At 36.9% G+C, this 14,559-nt stretch overlaps 1 protein-coding gene across 2 annotated transcripts in view; it reads right to left on the reverse strand.

The window, feature by feature from the left end:
- Positions 1 to 12,844, reverse strand: part of cpn1 (carboxypeptidase N, polypeptide 1) — a 50,695-nt gene extending 37,851 nt beyond the window's left edge. For both annotated transcript variants that reach the window (XM_039776123.1, XM_039776114.1), the window contains exons 1-2: positions 12,593 to 12,844; positions 6,893 to 7,089 (exon numbers count right to left, since the gene is read on the reverse strand). In XM_039776123.1, the coding sequence (XP_039632057.1) occupies positions 6,893 to 7,089; positions 12,593 to 12,818 (423 nt within the window). In that variant the 5' untranslated portion in view covers positions 12,819 to 12,844. The remainder of the gene's footprint in view (positions 1 to 6,892; positions 7,090 to 12,592) is intronic.
- Between the last annotated feature and the right edge of the window lie 1,715 nt (positions 12,845 to 14,559).

Below are 14,559 nucleotides of genomic sequence, written 5' to 3' on the forward strand. Positions count from 1 at the left end.
GTTGATGTGTATTGAACTCCTTTTGAACTTTTATTTAGCATTCAGAGAGAGCTAATGATTTTCATTGTAATGAAGGCACTGACTCAGGTAGTGTGTGCTCTATTTACCTGTTAATGAAGGAGGACATGGACTTGTTGATATTTGCAGCCAAAGAAATGCTTTCCGGCTACAAGCTTTGCAAAATCTTTTCCATTATCCGACAGACCCATTCTTGAGGCCACTTGCCTGTATCTTGTTACGACAAGTGGGACACTTACATATTGACAAAGCACTTTTTTAATGGACAACAGACAGCTGTCACTTTCTGACCTTTTGTCTATCTACAGCAGTTTGCTAAGAGTGTTGAATCTCCTTGAGCTTCATGTGGACTGTAGCTCTGCCAGTATCTTTTGATCTCTAGAGAACCCAGTTCTGGACCTTATAGTCACACAGTCTGTAAGAGGTCCACCATCTAATAGATACAGACACCTTGGAGAAGCACACTTGAATGGGGCACAGACACCAGGGCCAGCTTAGTAGAACTCAGACAGGCCACCATTGAACAAAAATGGTGTGTGCTGCACAGCATCATTGCAGTTAATTCCTATGTCTCATTAATTGATCCTTCAGTCAAAGTCAAATGTCCTTTCGGTAGAGAGAGAGAGAGAGAGACCATCTTCCATCATTTTCTTTTCTGTAGTAGACTAAGACCTCTTTTAAATGTTCATAAACTTAACTCTGTTTCTGAATGATCTATCTATCTAAAATGTTCTTGCCTTTTAATGATTGTGTATTTATTTATGGTGTTACCAGATATAAGAATAATCAGTAGGGATGTCAAATTGGGAATTTCCACATTGGACAGGCCAAGGTAGCTGTTTATAAGTCAAGAAAAGAGAAAGTCAAATCAAATAGGCAATGTGACATGATAAAAATATTTCATGGACTTGTGAAAGTGTATTTAGAATATAACTTCCACAAAATAACTACAGATATAAATTCTTTTGTGGAAAGATGGTGTGTTCATGAGACAATTTATACATAAGTTGATTTTTTTTACTTGAAATATAAATTAGATAGTGGTTTCTTTTTCGGGTGAGTTTTTACTTTATTTTTTACTTAATAATATAAATGATTTGTTGATTATTAATAAAGTTCAAATTAAAATTTAAAAAAATTTTCTCCTTCGTTCTTTCTTTCTCCAGCTAAGGTCACTCCTCAAGACATGTGAAGTACTTCTATTTTATCCTCTACCATTTCACACTCATTTTGATTTATCCTGTTTCCTGCATCCCCCATGACCTGCTGCTTTGTATCCCAATTTCTGAAAAGCAGCATTCAAAAGAGTGTGCTGACTAATGTGTGCTGGAAAAATGCTACTCTTACCATCTCTGTCACTTACTGTGGAGAATAATTTAATCAGTGGATTAAAAAAAGATGACTATCATGAAAATTAAGTTTTTTGCTGGCTTTACATATTGATTTATAGATAGATAGATAGATAGATAGATAGATAGATAGATAGATAGATAGATAGATAGATAGATAGATAGATAGATACTTTATTAATCCCAAGGGGGTGGAATTGGAGAGTCACATAGTGTGGGGGAGGAACAATCTCCTCAGTCTGTCAGTGGAGCTGGCCAGTGACAACAGTCTGTCGCTGAAGCTACTCCTCTGTCTGGAGATGATACTGTTTAGTGGATGCAGTGGATTCTCCATGATTGACAGGAGCCTGCTCAGTGCCTGTCACTCTGCCACGGATGTCAAACTGTCTGTACCTTTTATTCATTATCTTACTGCTTTTGAAGAGTTTGTGAATACCTTTAAATGTAAAGCATGTTATATCACAAAATGAAACAAGAAATTAGATTTTATGTTGGTCGAGTTTTGTTTTAATCTCCTTGGCATTAACCAAGACAGTCTCTTGGGCCCATAATTCTGTGCAAATGTAGTTGATCCCTAGTTTCTCTTGATCTACTCTGTTTTGTGATAATCATGAACAGCACTTGAGACATATAGTGAACAAAAATAGCAATAGGCTGCAAAAAATCTAATAATATTAATATTTCTATGAATTTGCCTTTCAGTAGTAACTCATTAATATTAATGACTGAAGTGGAGCCTTCAACCAAAAGACAAAATAGCATGTAAGAGAAAACTAACTGTACATCAACCATTAGTTGAATCAAGCAGTTGTGATGACAATGTGAATTGGTTATCAGATATTAATTAACAGATAGTGAAACTGATACTTACATCACTATATGACCGAACTGCCAAGACATGCCTGGTGAATTTGGCCGTGTGAAGTTTAACTTTGGCAAAATGGTAAAATGATTGTGCTCAAATAGAAGGACAATAAAGATATTAGCCACCTAAGCACTACTCACAGTGCAGCAAATGTCATTTGTGTCAGGGGAAATGTGGAACACTAAGCCATTTGCTGTGGTAGCCTGAAGTAACACAATGACCATGTCCATCATGCAGATCAGGCACTAACATTTTACCTTTTCATGCTCAAGCAACAGAAAAAATACACAGTAAGAAAAATGCACAACGAAATATGCATCTACCTGATTATGACAATGAGCTGTGCATTAATGACTGTTTCAAAACATATCTCTCAAAAGACGTGGACAAAATCTACATTAATATAGCAGTGGACACTAGCCATAACTTTCCTACTGTATTTATGTCAACATTTTGGTATTTCTGCTAAACATAAGATTTTTTTTTTGTTGAAAAAAGTTCAACTTTCTCTTTTTCTGGGTGTAAACATAACACTAAGGAGCTGTAAAGGTTATGTTTTTGAGCATTGCCTTTGTAGATGGAGAAGGAGAACAGGATTCCTGGCTAGGTAGAAGGATAGTTTTTTACCTGGATGAAAGGCCAGAACAGAATGACAAATTAATTGGCCCACTGGACGAGGAAACGACTTCATGCCCAGCTGGAGTAATATAATGGTTGAACCAACAGAAACCAGAGGATATAAGCTGTTCCATCCCCCATACGGCAGGTGGCAGTTAGAGTCTGGAAGTGCAACCCTGTGAGAGTCTCTGGGTGCAGATACAAGGCGCTGTCAAGGGGAGGAACTCCCCGCTTTCCATATGACCCAGAAGTGCTTCCAAGAGGACGTGATGTGGCACAGGAAGCATTTCCAGGTTTGACAGCGGGAACACTCAACTGGATCTAACCCTGTTTTACTTCTTTTTTTTCTCTTCTGTAGTTTTACAGTATAGGCTAGCCTTTAAATCCCTTCCTTTCTATGCACATTCACATTCCTCTTCATTAATGTATATGGACTTTGGCTTGACTACACTGTATTGTTGCATTACTTTTAAAACAATGCCTAAAAAAGGGAACACCATTTATGTTTTCTCTTGAGGTTATTCAAATTAGCAATCATGCAACTATAGATACCTATTCTGAACCTCACATTTTGCCTACCACAGCACCCTTAACTCACCTGCAGCCTCCTCTTACCTAATCTCAATTTCATAGTTTATCCAGTCATGGATTTTGCTAGATCTGGTCTGTGTTGCCTGTAACTCAACACTTGGTTATTATAAGGTTAGGTCTTACAAAGAGGGATGTTTCTCTGCCCATGCCAAAGTGGAAGCATAGATAATCACAACCACTTGGCCTCTAGAGATTTGATTGCTGCTAGGGCAGGATCCACAGATTTTGCAACTATACCCAGCAGGGGGTAACATTAGGCCTTTAACTGTATAATATCTTAGCTGAAACCAACGACCATAAAGGTTTTTGTAGGTCTCTTGCTTGTGTTCAAGCTAGGACACAAGAAATATATTGGGAAAGGCACAGCAAGAATGACAGGGAGAGAGGGGTAGATGAATTTCAATTTACAAATAAAGACCTTAAATTTGCAAAAGTGCACATAAACACTTTCACTTTATCTAATTTGTGTTTTGGATGTGATGATAGAACACTTTTCAACAAACAACCCAGAAACAATCACTCTAATAAACAAAATTATACAATTATTTCATAACACAAGGAGAAGTGAAGATACAGTACTGTATATGCAAGTGTGTATCTGAAATAAAATACATTAAACAAACAACACCGACATGGATCTAAGCTGACTTGGATTACTTTACTTTTTTGTTTTAAAGAATTGCATTAAATTATGAATTATATTACTCCTTAATTCTTGTCTAAAGTGCTGCCCAAATAAACATTATTCACTCGGAAATTGAATTAAAATGCTTTTGTAAAATACCCAATGAAATGGGTAAATCATTATCTAGTTTACAAGCTTCACAGTGCCAGCACCCTTCGATGTATTATATGTGATTTATGTTTCTCCAAAGCATATGGGCCATACTCTAGGCAGTTGGCACCTGGTGAGGAGAACAAAGATGAAACCTGGATGAAATAATACAGAGAAAGCAGGGACCTAGTGCTGACAATTGATTATAAAAGAAGATATGGGCTTTTGACATTGGTTTCTTGTGAGCATATAGTCACAATTGAAATTTAGCCTATTTTGCTAGCACCTGGTGTCTCTGATGTGCCATATCCACATACTCGCTGTCATATCTGGTTTCATTTTCTATTTATTGGACGTATTTTAGTCTTTTCTAATGCTGGGTCAGTGTGTTCTGCTCTTGATTTTTCAACTCCAGGCAATGTGGCAACTGGCAAGTTGTTTTCCTATCCATGGGATACTCAGAGCCTTAGAATACAAGGATGAACAGATCTTGACATCTTTACAAGAAACACAAAGAAAGAGGGACACATAGGCTAAAATGTCTGATGAAAAAAGGCATCAAGATGCACAAAGAAAGAGGGTTTCCAGAGCTGTGAGTGTGTTCGACTCTGTCTTTGTCTGTTATAACTGACCTTGGATTCTCCAAACATTTATTTTCTCAAAGGATGCTGCTATCTGTTTTTTCTTTCCGTCCTACTTTGTCAAATGTCAGTATTTCAACAATAATATGAATGGAAATATTACAATTCTTCTTGTGTTTATCAGTTTAATGTTGCTTTGTTTACTAACTGTTCAAACTAAACTGAGTTTTATATGTGTGCCTTTTGTAATTGCTAAAATTTGTAAATGTGTTCTAGTTGTGAACTTGTTACAGTTTGCACTCAGTAAAACTAAGTCCACACTACTATGTTTTCATTTAAAAACCATGTTTTTAAAAGAAAACAATCTCTGTTCACACTAGTGTTTTCACATTGTTTAAAAAAGTACCTACATCCACACTTAAATGGCTGAAAATGCATATGACATAGATGTTTGCCTACACTAGAAATGCAACACTGGCGGGAAAATCTTTCAGACAATGGTAGCTCTTCCATCCACAGGATTTATTGCAAACTTATCCTGACTGGTAGAATATAATTTGCTTTTTACACAAGTATGCCCATTCAAACTGTATAAAACAATATGTAGATACATTCAGTAAGCAACACAAAAAGCACATGGAAAGCAACTATTTTCTGTCTGATATATTGGAATATGTTTGTGGTTCATGAAGGGTAATCAATCAGGAAATAAACATTTTAAGCAGCAGAATCCAATCAGGTAATTACACAATAAACACAAAAAGATTACAGTACAGTTAGAATCTGTGTTTTCGAAAGTTTATGTTTTCTCCCCTTCACAATGCAACATGGGGCCATAGTTTTCATATAGAGAGCATTTTCAAACATCTTGGTTTTAGGTGGTTAAAAACACCTGAGTAGTGAGAACAAAAGGCAAAAAAGACACTAATATCTGCATTTTTAAATGAAAATGTAGTGTGAATGTATCCAAAGAGTACTATACAAAAATAAATTGACTTAACTTGGCTTGACCGCTAAAGCTTCAAGGACTACATATAGACTCATTTTTTCCCTAGGTTACCAATCAATTGAAAAATTTAAAAAAAATGTTAAGTATTAACTGGTGGAATTATCTTTTATTCAAAATGTCTAAAACTAAAAACCTAAATGTTAAATACCTAACACAACACTGTGTGATGTACATCAAAAGTCTTTCAGGGATCTAAGTAGTCAAAATATTTTTCCTAAAAAAAGTGTGTAGCATGATACACATAAGCATTATGATAGTGTTGACCTTGAAAGAATTATATAAAAATAAGATTATCAATTGATGGGACTTATAGCATAACTGGAATTTACAGATTGTGCAAACTCCCCACATTTTTAAGCCAAAGCTCAGGATCTGTGATGCAGCAACTGCACCACAGTGCCAACTGCTTGAACTCAACAATTACAAAAATACATTTCTAATAATCCATTTTCAACCTTTCTCCACTTTGTAGCCACTTTAAAACAGAAGTTTTCACTTTATTCGAGTGATGCTCCTGTAGTAATAATTAAAATCTTCAAACTACAACCTTTTCATAAAAATTTAATTGTTACAGCAATTTACCTGATTTTTAAAAGTCTGTTATCACTGTATACAAGGTTTAAAATAAGAAGTCACTGGTTAATTTTTAAGCAATCCAAACTTTTTACGTTGTGTTCATCTTACTCTGCAACAAGAATGAATTCTGAGCCCATCCCAACAACTTCTTTTGTACATTGGAAACAGCTTAAGGGCTTAGGGGTTGGCTCTGTGTTCTATTAAACTGTATTATTATTATTAATAATAATAATGCCTTCTCTTCTCCTCCCTCTGCAGACAGATGATTGACAGCTACTCCATCGCTGATGTCATTTCCATTGTCCGTCCACCTGGACCTGCTACATGACCTCATAATCCTAAAACCAGCAGTCTTATTTCTAGTTCTGTCTTGAGCTGGCATCTAAGAAAATGTCTCTGCAAACATTGTGTTTTTTTTTTTTTGTTCTACAAAACCTTTAATTGTACAGGTATACCTAGGTAGTGCCCCAACTCTTTGTCTCCTTTTTATAATATATATAAAAAACTCACCTGATTTGCTGCAACCTCATATCCATCAGGATTCATGGAAGGCAGAATATGAATTCGAGTATTTTCAATAAGTTGAATAATTCTATGATTGCCAGATCTGTATTCTTCACACAAAAATTGAGAAAGCTGAATAAGAAGCTCTCGGCCAAGAACTTCATTTCCATGCATGTTACCGATATACTTGAACTCGGGTTCCACTATAAGACAAAAAGATACAGTATATAAAGCAATTAATAAAAGAATGATATATACTATGCCATAATATCTGTCACTGCATTCCATGAGGTATATTTTGGAATCTGTTGTAACACAAGTTTAACAACAAGATGATTATATTTATTAGGTCATATGGTGTAATCATTAAGGGGCTGGCTCAGTTTACCAACAGATTTACTAACAAGTTCTTTAAAATACATGTGCTCCTAATATAAGCAATAGTGGCATAGTTCTATTCTTATTAAGCACCCAAGGATAATTTTCCTTAAATAATGGTTCTCCATAAAATAAGATTTGTAACTCAATTTATAACTCAAGAAGAAAAATCTGAGAACCATCAGGAAATTACTGTGTGGGTTTTTTGAAGATGAGCAAGTAGGTGAGACTAAAACAATAGCTTTGTTCTTCCTCATATACATATACATACATACATATATATATATAATATATATATATCTTGTCAGACACATGTGTGGCAGCTGAAAGGCTTGGAGATGAATGGTAATACATCTGCTCAGGGGGTAGCGGGGTGCACTGACGCTCTTTCTAAGTTTCCTGAAGACCTTTCCCGGGAAATCCCACCAGGAGCCACCGCCTCAACTCGGGACACCCCACTTCCGGCCCCGAGGATGACATCACTTCCAGCCCCGAAGATGACATCACTTCCGGTCACGAGGACGACATCACTTCCCCCAGACTTTATATAAAGCCTCACACCTTTTCCCTGGAATTCAGTTCTGTTTTGGACTCTGTCTTGTAAACTTGACTCAAACTAAAAAGCATTTACTTTTGCAGCCAGGATACTGAATTATACGGGTGGCTGTCCCAAACCTTGCCATGTCTCTTGTCTCTTCTTATCACTATATATATGTGTGTGTGTGTGTGTCAAAACCATAATCACAGAACAGACCTTTTACTAGCTTCTGTTCAAAGGTATTTTATTGCTACGGGATGTTTCACACCTATTTGCTATAGAGTTAAACAAAGGAAAGTGGTTGAGTTAAAAGCTTACTGCATCTATGTTACAATTATCATATTCACTTGTTCTTGCCAGACAAAACATTATTATATTACCATGAACTCTTGCCTCACCTATACTAAACTCCTTTGAGTACCTTTAGTTTTCCTTTAGTCAATAGTGATAGTTAAGAATTAAGAAATAAAATATTTATCCCATTACATATATACTTGTGTTGTCCACATTGTCCAATATGACCCTACAAGTAAAAACTCAAATGACATATTTAGTAGTTTAGGTAACAAAGATGATTATTTATTCATATGGTGTACTATTGATAAATAAGCATAGGTAAATAAAAAATAGAAATGTACCCCTTTACCTGGAAAACTGGTAAGACATACTATGTCACAGTGCATAAAATTAAGTTATTTAACACTCAGATTTTTATATTATGCACTACATTTGTTGAAAAAAAAACACTTTATTACTAATGTGTATCACATCAACTACTCTGATTAACAGAAAATGCAAACGGACAAGATATAGGAAGGAAAAGCTTTGCAATATAATCATACATGCTGATCGCACAGATTCAGGAAATGCCATGATTAGAGGAACAAGCAGTCTTTTCAAATTCAGCAAATTTATGTAAAATTATGAGATTTGGTTAAACAACAATTATTTGTGTCTAGAAAAGATAGGAACTTCAAATATGAGCAAATTTCATATTCTTTGATGAAAATTTCCATCATATTTTTGTAAATATGATAGAAAAGATTGAGCTGCTGATTTTTTTTTATAAGTAATTTTCAGGGCAAGTACCCATACTGTACATCCACATTAAAAAAGAATATACACTGAATTCATTGAATACTTAACTTTACTTTTACTTGTTTTTTCTTGCAAAATTAGCACCCAAAAGGTATGCGCTTTGTAGTGGTTTCTTACCGTACATTCCTGACAGTTCCAATTAACACCAAGTTAAATAATTTAAATGGAATGATAACAATTGTTGGTTAACTCGAAAGTATACCAATAATGAGCACATTATTAAGTGTGGAAAAACACTGTCTTGTGTTTGTACAAAAATGAAAATCTTTTTACAAATGTAAGATTTGGATATTTTTTATTATTTAAATTTGGTTCACAGTTGTGTCAACCTTGAATCCCTTGAGCAACTCCTCCTCTGCTTTTCACATTGACATTCAAGCTCAATATTTACACTTCCAAGTCTCACTTGGCTGTGTTATGTTAGCGTAAGAGTCTCCACAACTTAGAAAAAGGAAGTTCTGAATAAATTTCAGCTCCAGGAAAACATTTGCTGTTTAGTAGAAAACAGTAGTTTAAATTAAACTAATGTGGAAGGTATTTTGCCTTACTTGATGCAACCGATTGCTTCATCAAACCAAACAAACAGACAGGCATCAATGATAAATCATTTTTTGGTTGTGAGCTTTTTTATTGATTCTCATTTTACAAGGTTTTGTAACTCCTGTTTGATTTTTCTGTATAAAATAAATGCAAAATAGCATTACATTATTTTGTAAAGTTTGTAACAACTTAGATTCTGTTTCTTCCAGTTGCAAGTTGTGTTATATAAACAGACACCTGAGTTCAGTTTTCACTCTTTGAATTTCTGTGCATATGAACTAGCATGAATGTGTCCATTTATGGGCAGGTATTCCACCAGTGTTGGTTCCTACCATGCTCTGTTGTTTATTTTTTATAATAAAGACAAGTGTAGTTTTATCTGCTATTTTAATGGTAATGACAAGCATTTTAGTTTCTGCTATTCACTTACATTATAAATGAAATGTATACTAGTGCATACATGATTGTGCAATACAGGAAAATCTTTCATAGTGTTGGGGTCACATTTAAGAAACTCTAATCACACTAATTCAAAATTATTACATACAATAGAATTTTCAATTAAGGAAGGTATGAAAGTGCAATGAATATTACTACTACCTCATTGATCCTGCTTCACAGTTTCATTATCTGGCCTGATCACTGTATGTGTGGGGTAGGCATTTTCTTTCATTATCTGCAAGGGTTTTTCTCTGGGTGTTCCAGTTTTCCACCCACATCCCTGGTCTGTGCATGTTAGATTAACTGGCAATTCTAAATTAGCCCTGTGTGATTTTCAGTGTAGGAGTGTGTATGCCAAAAACTTCAATTTTGGACTGGCACTCGATCCAGAGTTGATTCCTTCCTTGTACCTGTTATACCTATGAAAGGCTCTGGCACCCTGAATTAATCATGTTTGAGAAAGTATGAATATAATTTCATTTAAGTAATATAAACAGTGTTGTTATTGTTAAAGATTGTACAGTGATTAACACTGTTGTCTCATTGGACCAATGTCTGGGATTTGGTTGCAGTCTATGTGTAGTTTGCATGTTCTCCCCATCTTTTTGTGGGTTTTTCACCCAAGGACATGTGTAAGGATAACGGGTGATTCTACATTGCAACTATTTAAGTGTATGTAAAGGGGCCCTATGATAGACTGCTACTCTGTCCAGGGTTGTTTTCTGCCTTGCTCTCATTGCTGTCAGGGTGGGTTCCAAATACCTATGAGGGGGTGTCAGAATGTTATACTGTTATTATTATTTGGTATTGTAATTTACATGGAATATACAGCAGCAGGCAGCATGGTGGTACAGTGGTACCACTGCTGCGTTGCAGTACGGAGACCAGGGTTCATGTTCCTGGTCCTGTCTGCGTGGACTTTGCACGTTCTCCCCGAGTCTATGTGGATTTCCTCTCACAGTCCAAAGACATGCAGGTTAGGTGTACTGATGATCCTAAATTTGCCCTGGTGTGTGCATGAATATGTGTGTGTTCAACCCTAGGGTTTGTCTAGGGTTTGTTCCTGCATTGCACCCTATGCTAGCTGGGCCAGGCTCATGTAGACCCTCACAACCCTATTCAGGTCTAAGCAAATTTGAAAATGACTGACAAAAACTAGCTTTACGCACTTTCCAATAAAATGTCAAAACATGTGGATCCTGACATTGCAAATTTTTTAAAGAAAGTAAACAAGTACAGGTAGATCATTCTTAAAATACTAAGATAAAAAAGCAATGGTTTAATACAAAAAATAAACAGTAGCTATTTTCATAAATCCGAAATTATGCAGTCATAAAGCAATGCAATAAAATCCCAAGCAAACAGATGCATAATAAAAGGCCAATATGGTTAAAATTCAGCATACAGAGTTGAATTTAAAAAATTATTAAATATAAACCCTGTAAAGGAGTGGTTCAGCTGTCAGGACCCAGACTTGGAATTAAGCAGGTCTGAGATTGTATTATGTATCCCTTACAATGTCATATGCTCAAGTGACACACCATTTTTGGTGTTCTGGACTTCAATTTTCCTCCCCAGATCTGTGTTATATTGATTGACCATCTTAACTTGTAGTACTGATAATCCAAAACTTTAGAACTTTATATGATATTTAGGATTTTTTATGGGCTGTACTAATAACATGTAAAATGCTTTTACTGATATTAAACTCAAAACCGGATCAAAATTGACCTGAAGACGTTGCATGGGGTGCCAGCAGCAAGTTTTAAGCTTGTATAATGCAAAAATATAACTCCAGTTGATTGTTCCAAAAAATGTGAAATACTAGGCTAAATGTCTATATAAAGTATTATTACCTACACAGCATACTAAAAGATTACAGATTATAAACACTTAGGTAAACTATTATACAGACTGCTGACATTCTGGTCAACAGAAACAAACCTCTTTTACACTTAAATTGAAATAATAAATGAGCTGACCAACATTTAATGGTGACACATGAACCATGTATATTACTAGTAAAACTGAAATGAGCTATTTTACATATTTTAATATTACACGCGCTTCCTGGGGTACTGTGTATTGTTTCATTACATACTACTGGTTATTAATATCTGTTACCAGACTAAACGTCATAATGTATGCATAGCTTTACGTATCCGGCTTGCCTTTACATTCCAGTTTATTCCGATTTGCACTGGTTTAAGTACATTCTGCACAACTGCTTTGTCAGGTTTATCAGTCCTCTTCGTGCTTGTACAAAGCTCTTTGTAATCGTCTTTGTTAAGGCGCTATATAGATTAAATGACTGTAATTTTAGTGATTTAGTTATTTTTAACAAATCAAATGTAAATCAGAAATTCGGTTTAAAAATGTCACCTTTAATAATGTTGCGGTGAACTTTTTAAACTATTTACAATAAACTAATGAACCGCCAGTGAAGTTTATGCATATCTGCCTTTATACCGGCAATAAAACTTCTACATTTTTCAACTTGCTAGCACTGCGACGCCACTGGAACAAGACCAAAAACTTATGCAGCGCTCCGTTAAAACAAGTAAAACTTCGAGGGATATTTTAGGACAAGTAGACGTAAGCACTAGGAGAAAATAACCGCTATCTCAAAAGAAATAAGAAGGAAGATGTGAAGGCCGGTGAGCGTGCGAGCCAGCCGGCCAGCCTTCCAGGACACGCCGCGCGCCGCTTACTCAGCTCGTGGATCCCCGGGTTGTCGCTGAACTCCAGTACGTACAGGTGTCGCCCCTCCACGCTGTGCCCGATACTGTACATGCGGGTGATGTAGGGGCACTCGTTGTGCACGTTGACCATGGCCCTCACCATGTCTTCATAGCGGTGATGACTGAAATCCAGAGCCTCCAACACCCCAACACAGAACGCACAGGTGAGCAACAGAGCGGTCGCCCTCCCCGACATGATGAACGCCGAGTGGCGAGCCGGCCGCTCCGCAGCGCTGATTATAGAGCTCCGCGCCAGAGCTCGTCTCCTCCTACCGAGACACAGAACTCCCCCCTCACCCGCGCCCTCTGTGTCGCGCCCCTGCTACACCCTCCCCACTTTCGTGGCACAGCACGCGCTCGCCGTTAATTCCTGTGTCCCACCACACCTCACTCATTGCAGCCCTTTGCCCTCCGGAGAGGTTTACAGCGTGTGCGCCTTTCCGCAGTTCGTTTACTCTTAATGAAGCGCAACTCATTTCTAGTTCTCGTAAGCCTTCTGACAGTTGCCGGTTTCTTTACACTTAAATCGGATACAGTTGTTAAACACACGTTGATGATGTTTCATAGCGAAAGTGCCCCAAGTTCAGCTGTTTTTGTGTTGTTACTCTATGGCATAGAGCTCGTGGATCCCCGGGTTGTCGCTGAATGTTGCAGTGTCTATGCCAAGGTGTCCAAAGTCCAAGTGGATTCCTCCCAGTCAAAAGTCAGAAAGCGTTTATGCAATTCATCTTCCATTCGCATTCCTGGAAAGCAGAAGCGATTTTTGGGACTCAGGGGGCCCATGGCAAAAAAATTCCATGGGGCCCTCAACTCGCCCTTCCTGAGCCCTTGTAAGTTAAAATTTATGACCATTATTTTAGTGCAAAGTCTAAGTCAATAAAATAAAAAGAGAAAATTTAAATAAACACAAATTCTTTGTTTTAATTTTATGGAAAAACATTATATAAATAGAACAACACAATTAATACATTTGTGTAGAAAGTAGAATAATAGAATAACTATAATGCATTAAATGGAAGGTGGTAATAAAAATAAACAGAAATTACTCATCATAACATAAAAAATGAATGAAGTGTACTTAATGGAAATTAAAAAAAACAAGAATGGCTCATAAAGGTATTACTGTAACTTTCAAGATTGCTGTTTATAGACTTAAAACCTAGGCTGTACATGCTGCAGTACACACAATACATAAAAATGCCCTCAACAGGTAGAGAAAAGATGGAATTTAGATTTAGTTAGTTGAGGTTAGCATTGTCTAAGATTTTTCTGTGTCTTCTGTGCTTTCCCGATTTAGCAGGTTTGCTGTGAGACACTCAAGTTCAAGCTTTCACCAATTGCTGGACGATCGACTTTGGGTTACTGGCAGGGGTGTAGCAAAGAACTCTGGGCCCTATACATAGGCAGTCTCTGTGGGTCCCCTCTACTCAAACACAAACATTTCATTGCAGGTTTCGAGGTAATCAGGTAATCATGTCTCTTTTTCCCCCTACTACAATACCCATTTTCCTCTGGGTGCTCCGGTTTCCTCCCACAGTCCAAAGACATGCAGGTTAGGTGCATTGGTGATCCTAAATTGTCCCTAGTGTATGCTTGGTGTGTTGATGTGTGTGTGTGTACCCTGTGGTGGGCTGGCGCCCTGCCCAGGAATTTGTTCCTGCCTTGAGCCCTGTGTTGGCTGGGATTGGCTCCAGCAGATCCCCGTGACCCTGTGTTTGGAAATAGGGGGTTGGAAAATGACTGACAGACAATACCCATGGTTGTTGGTTTCTTCTCCTAGTCAGACATCAGCTGTTATTCCAACTGTAATTTTTATTTTACTGACAAATTTGATTACTTTTTTGCTCCAGATAAGTTGTCAGCTTTTCCCCTCTGCTGTTCATTCTGAGTGTGTGAGGCACCCCTTCCAATTCTGCAGTTTAGCTCTAATCCCCTGT

This window comes from Polypterus senegalus, chromosome 1, assembly GCF_016835505.1.
Source record: "Polypterus senegalus isolate Bchr_013 chromosome 1, ASM1683550v1, whole genome shotgun sequence".
Taxonomy (NCBI): domain Eukaryota; kingdom Metazoa; phylum Chordata; class Cladistia; order Polypteriformes; family Polypteridae; genus Polypterus; species Polypterus senegalus.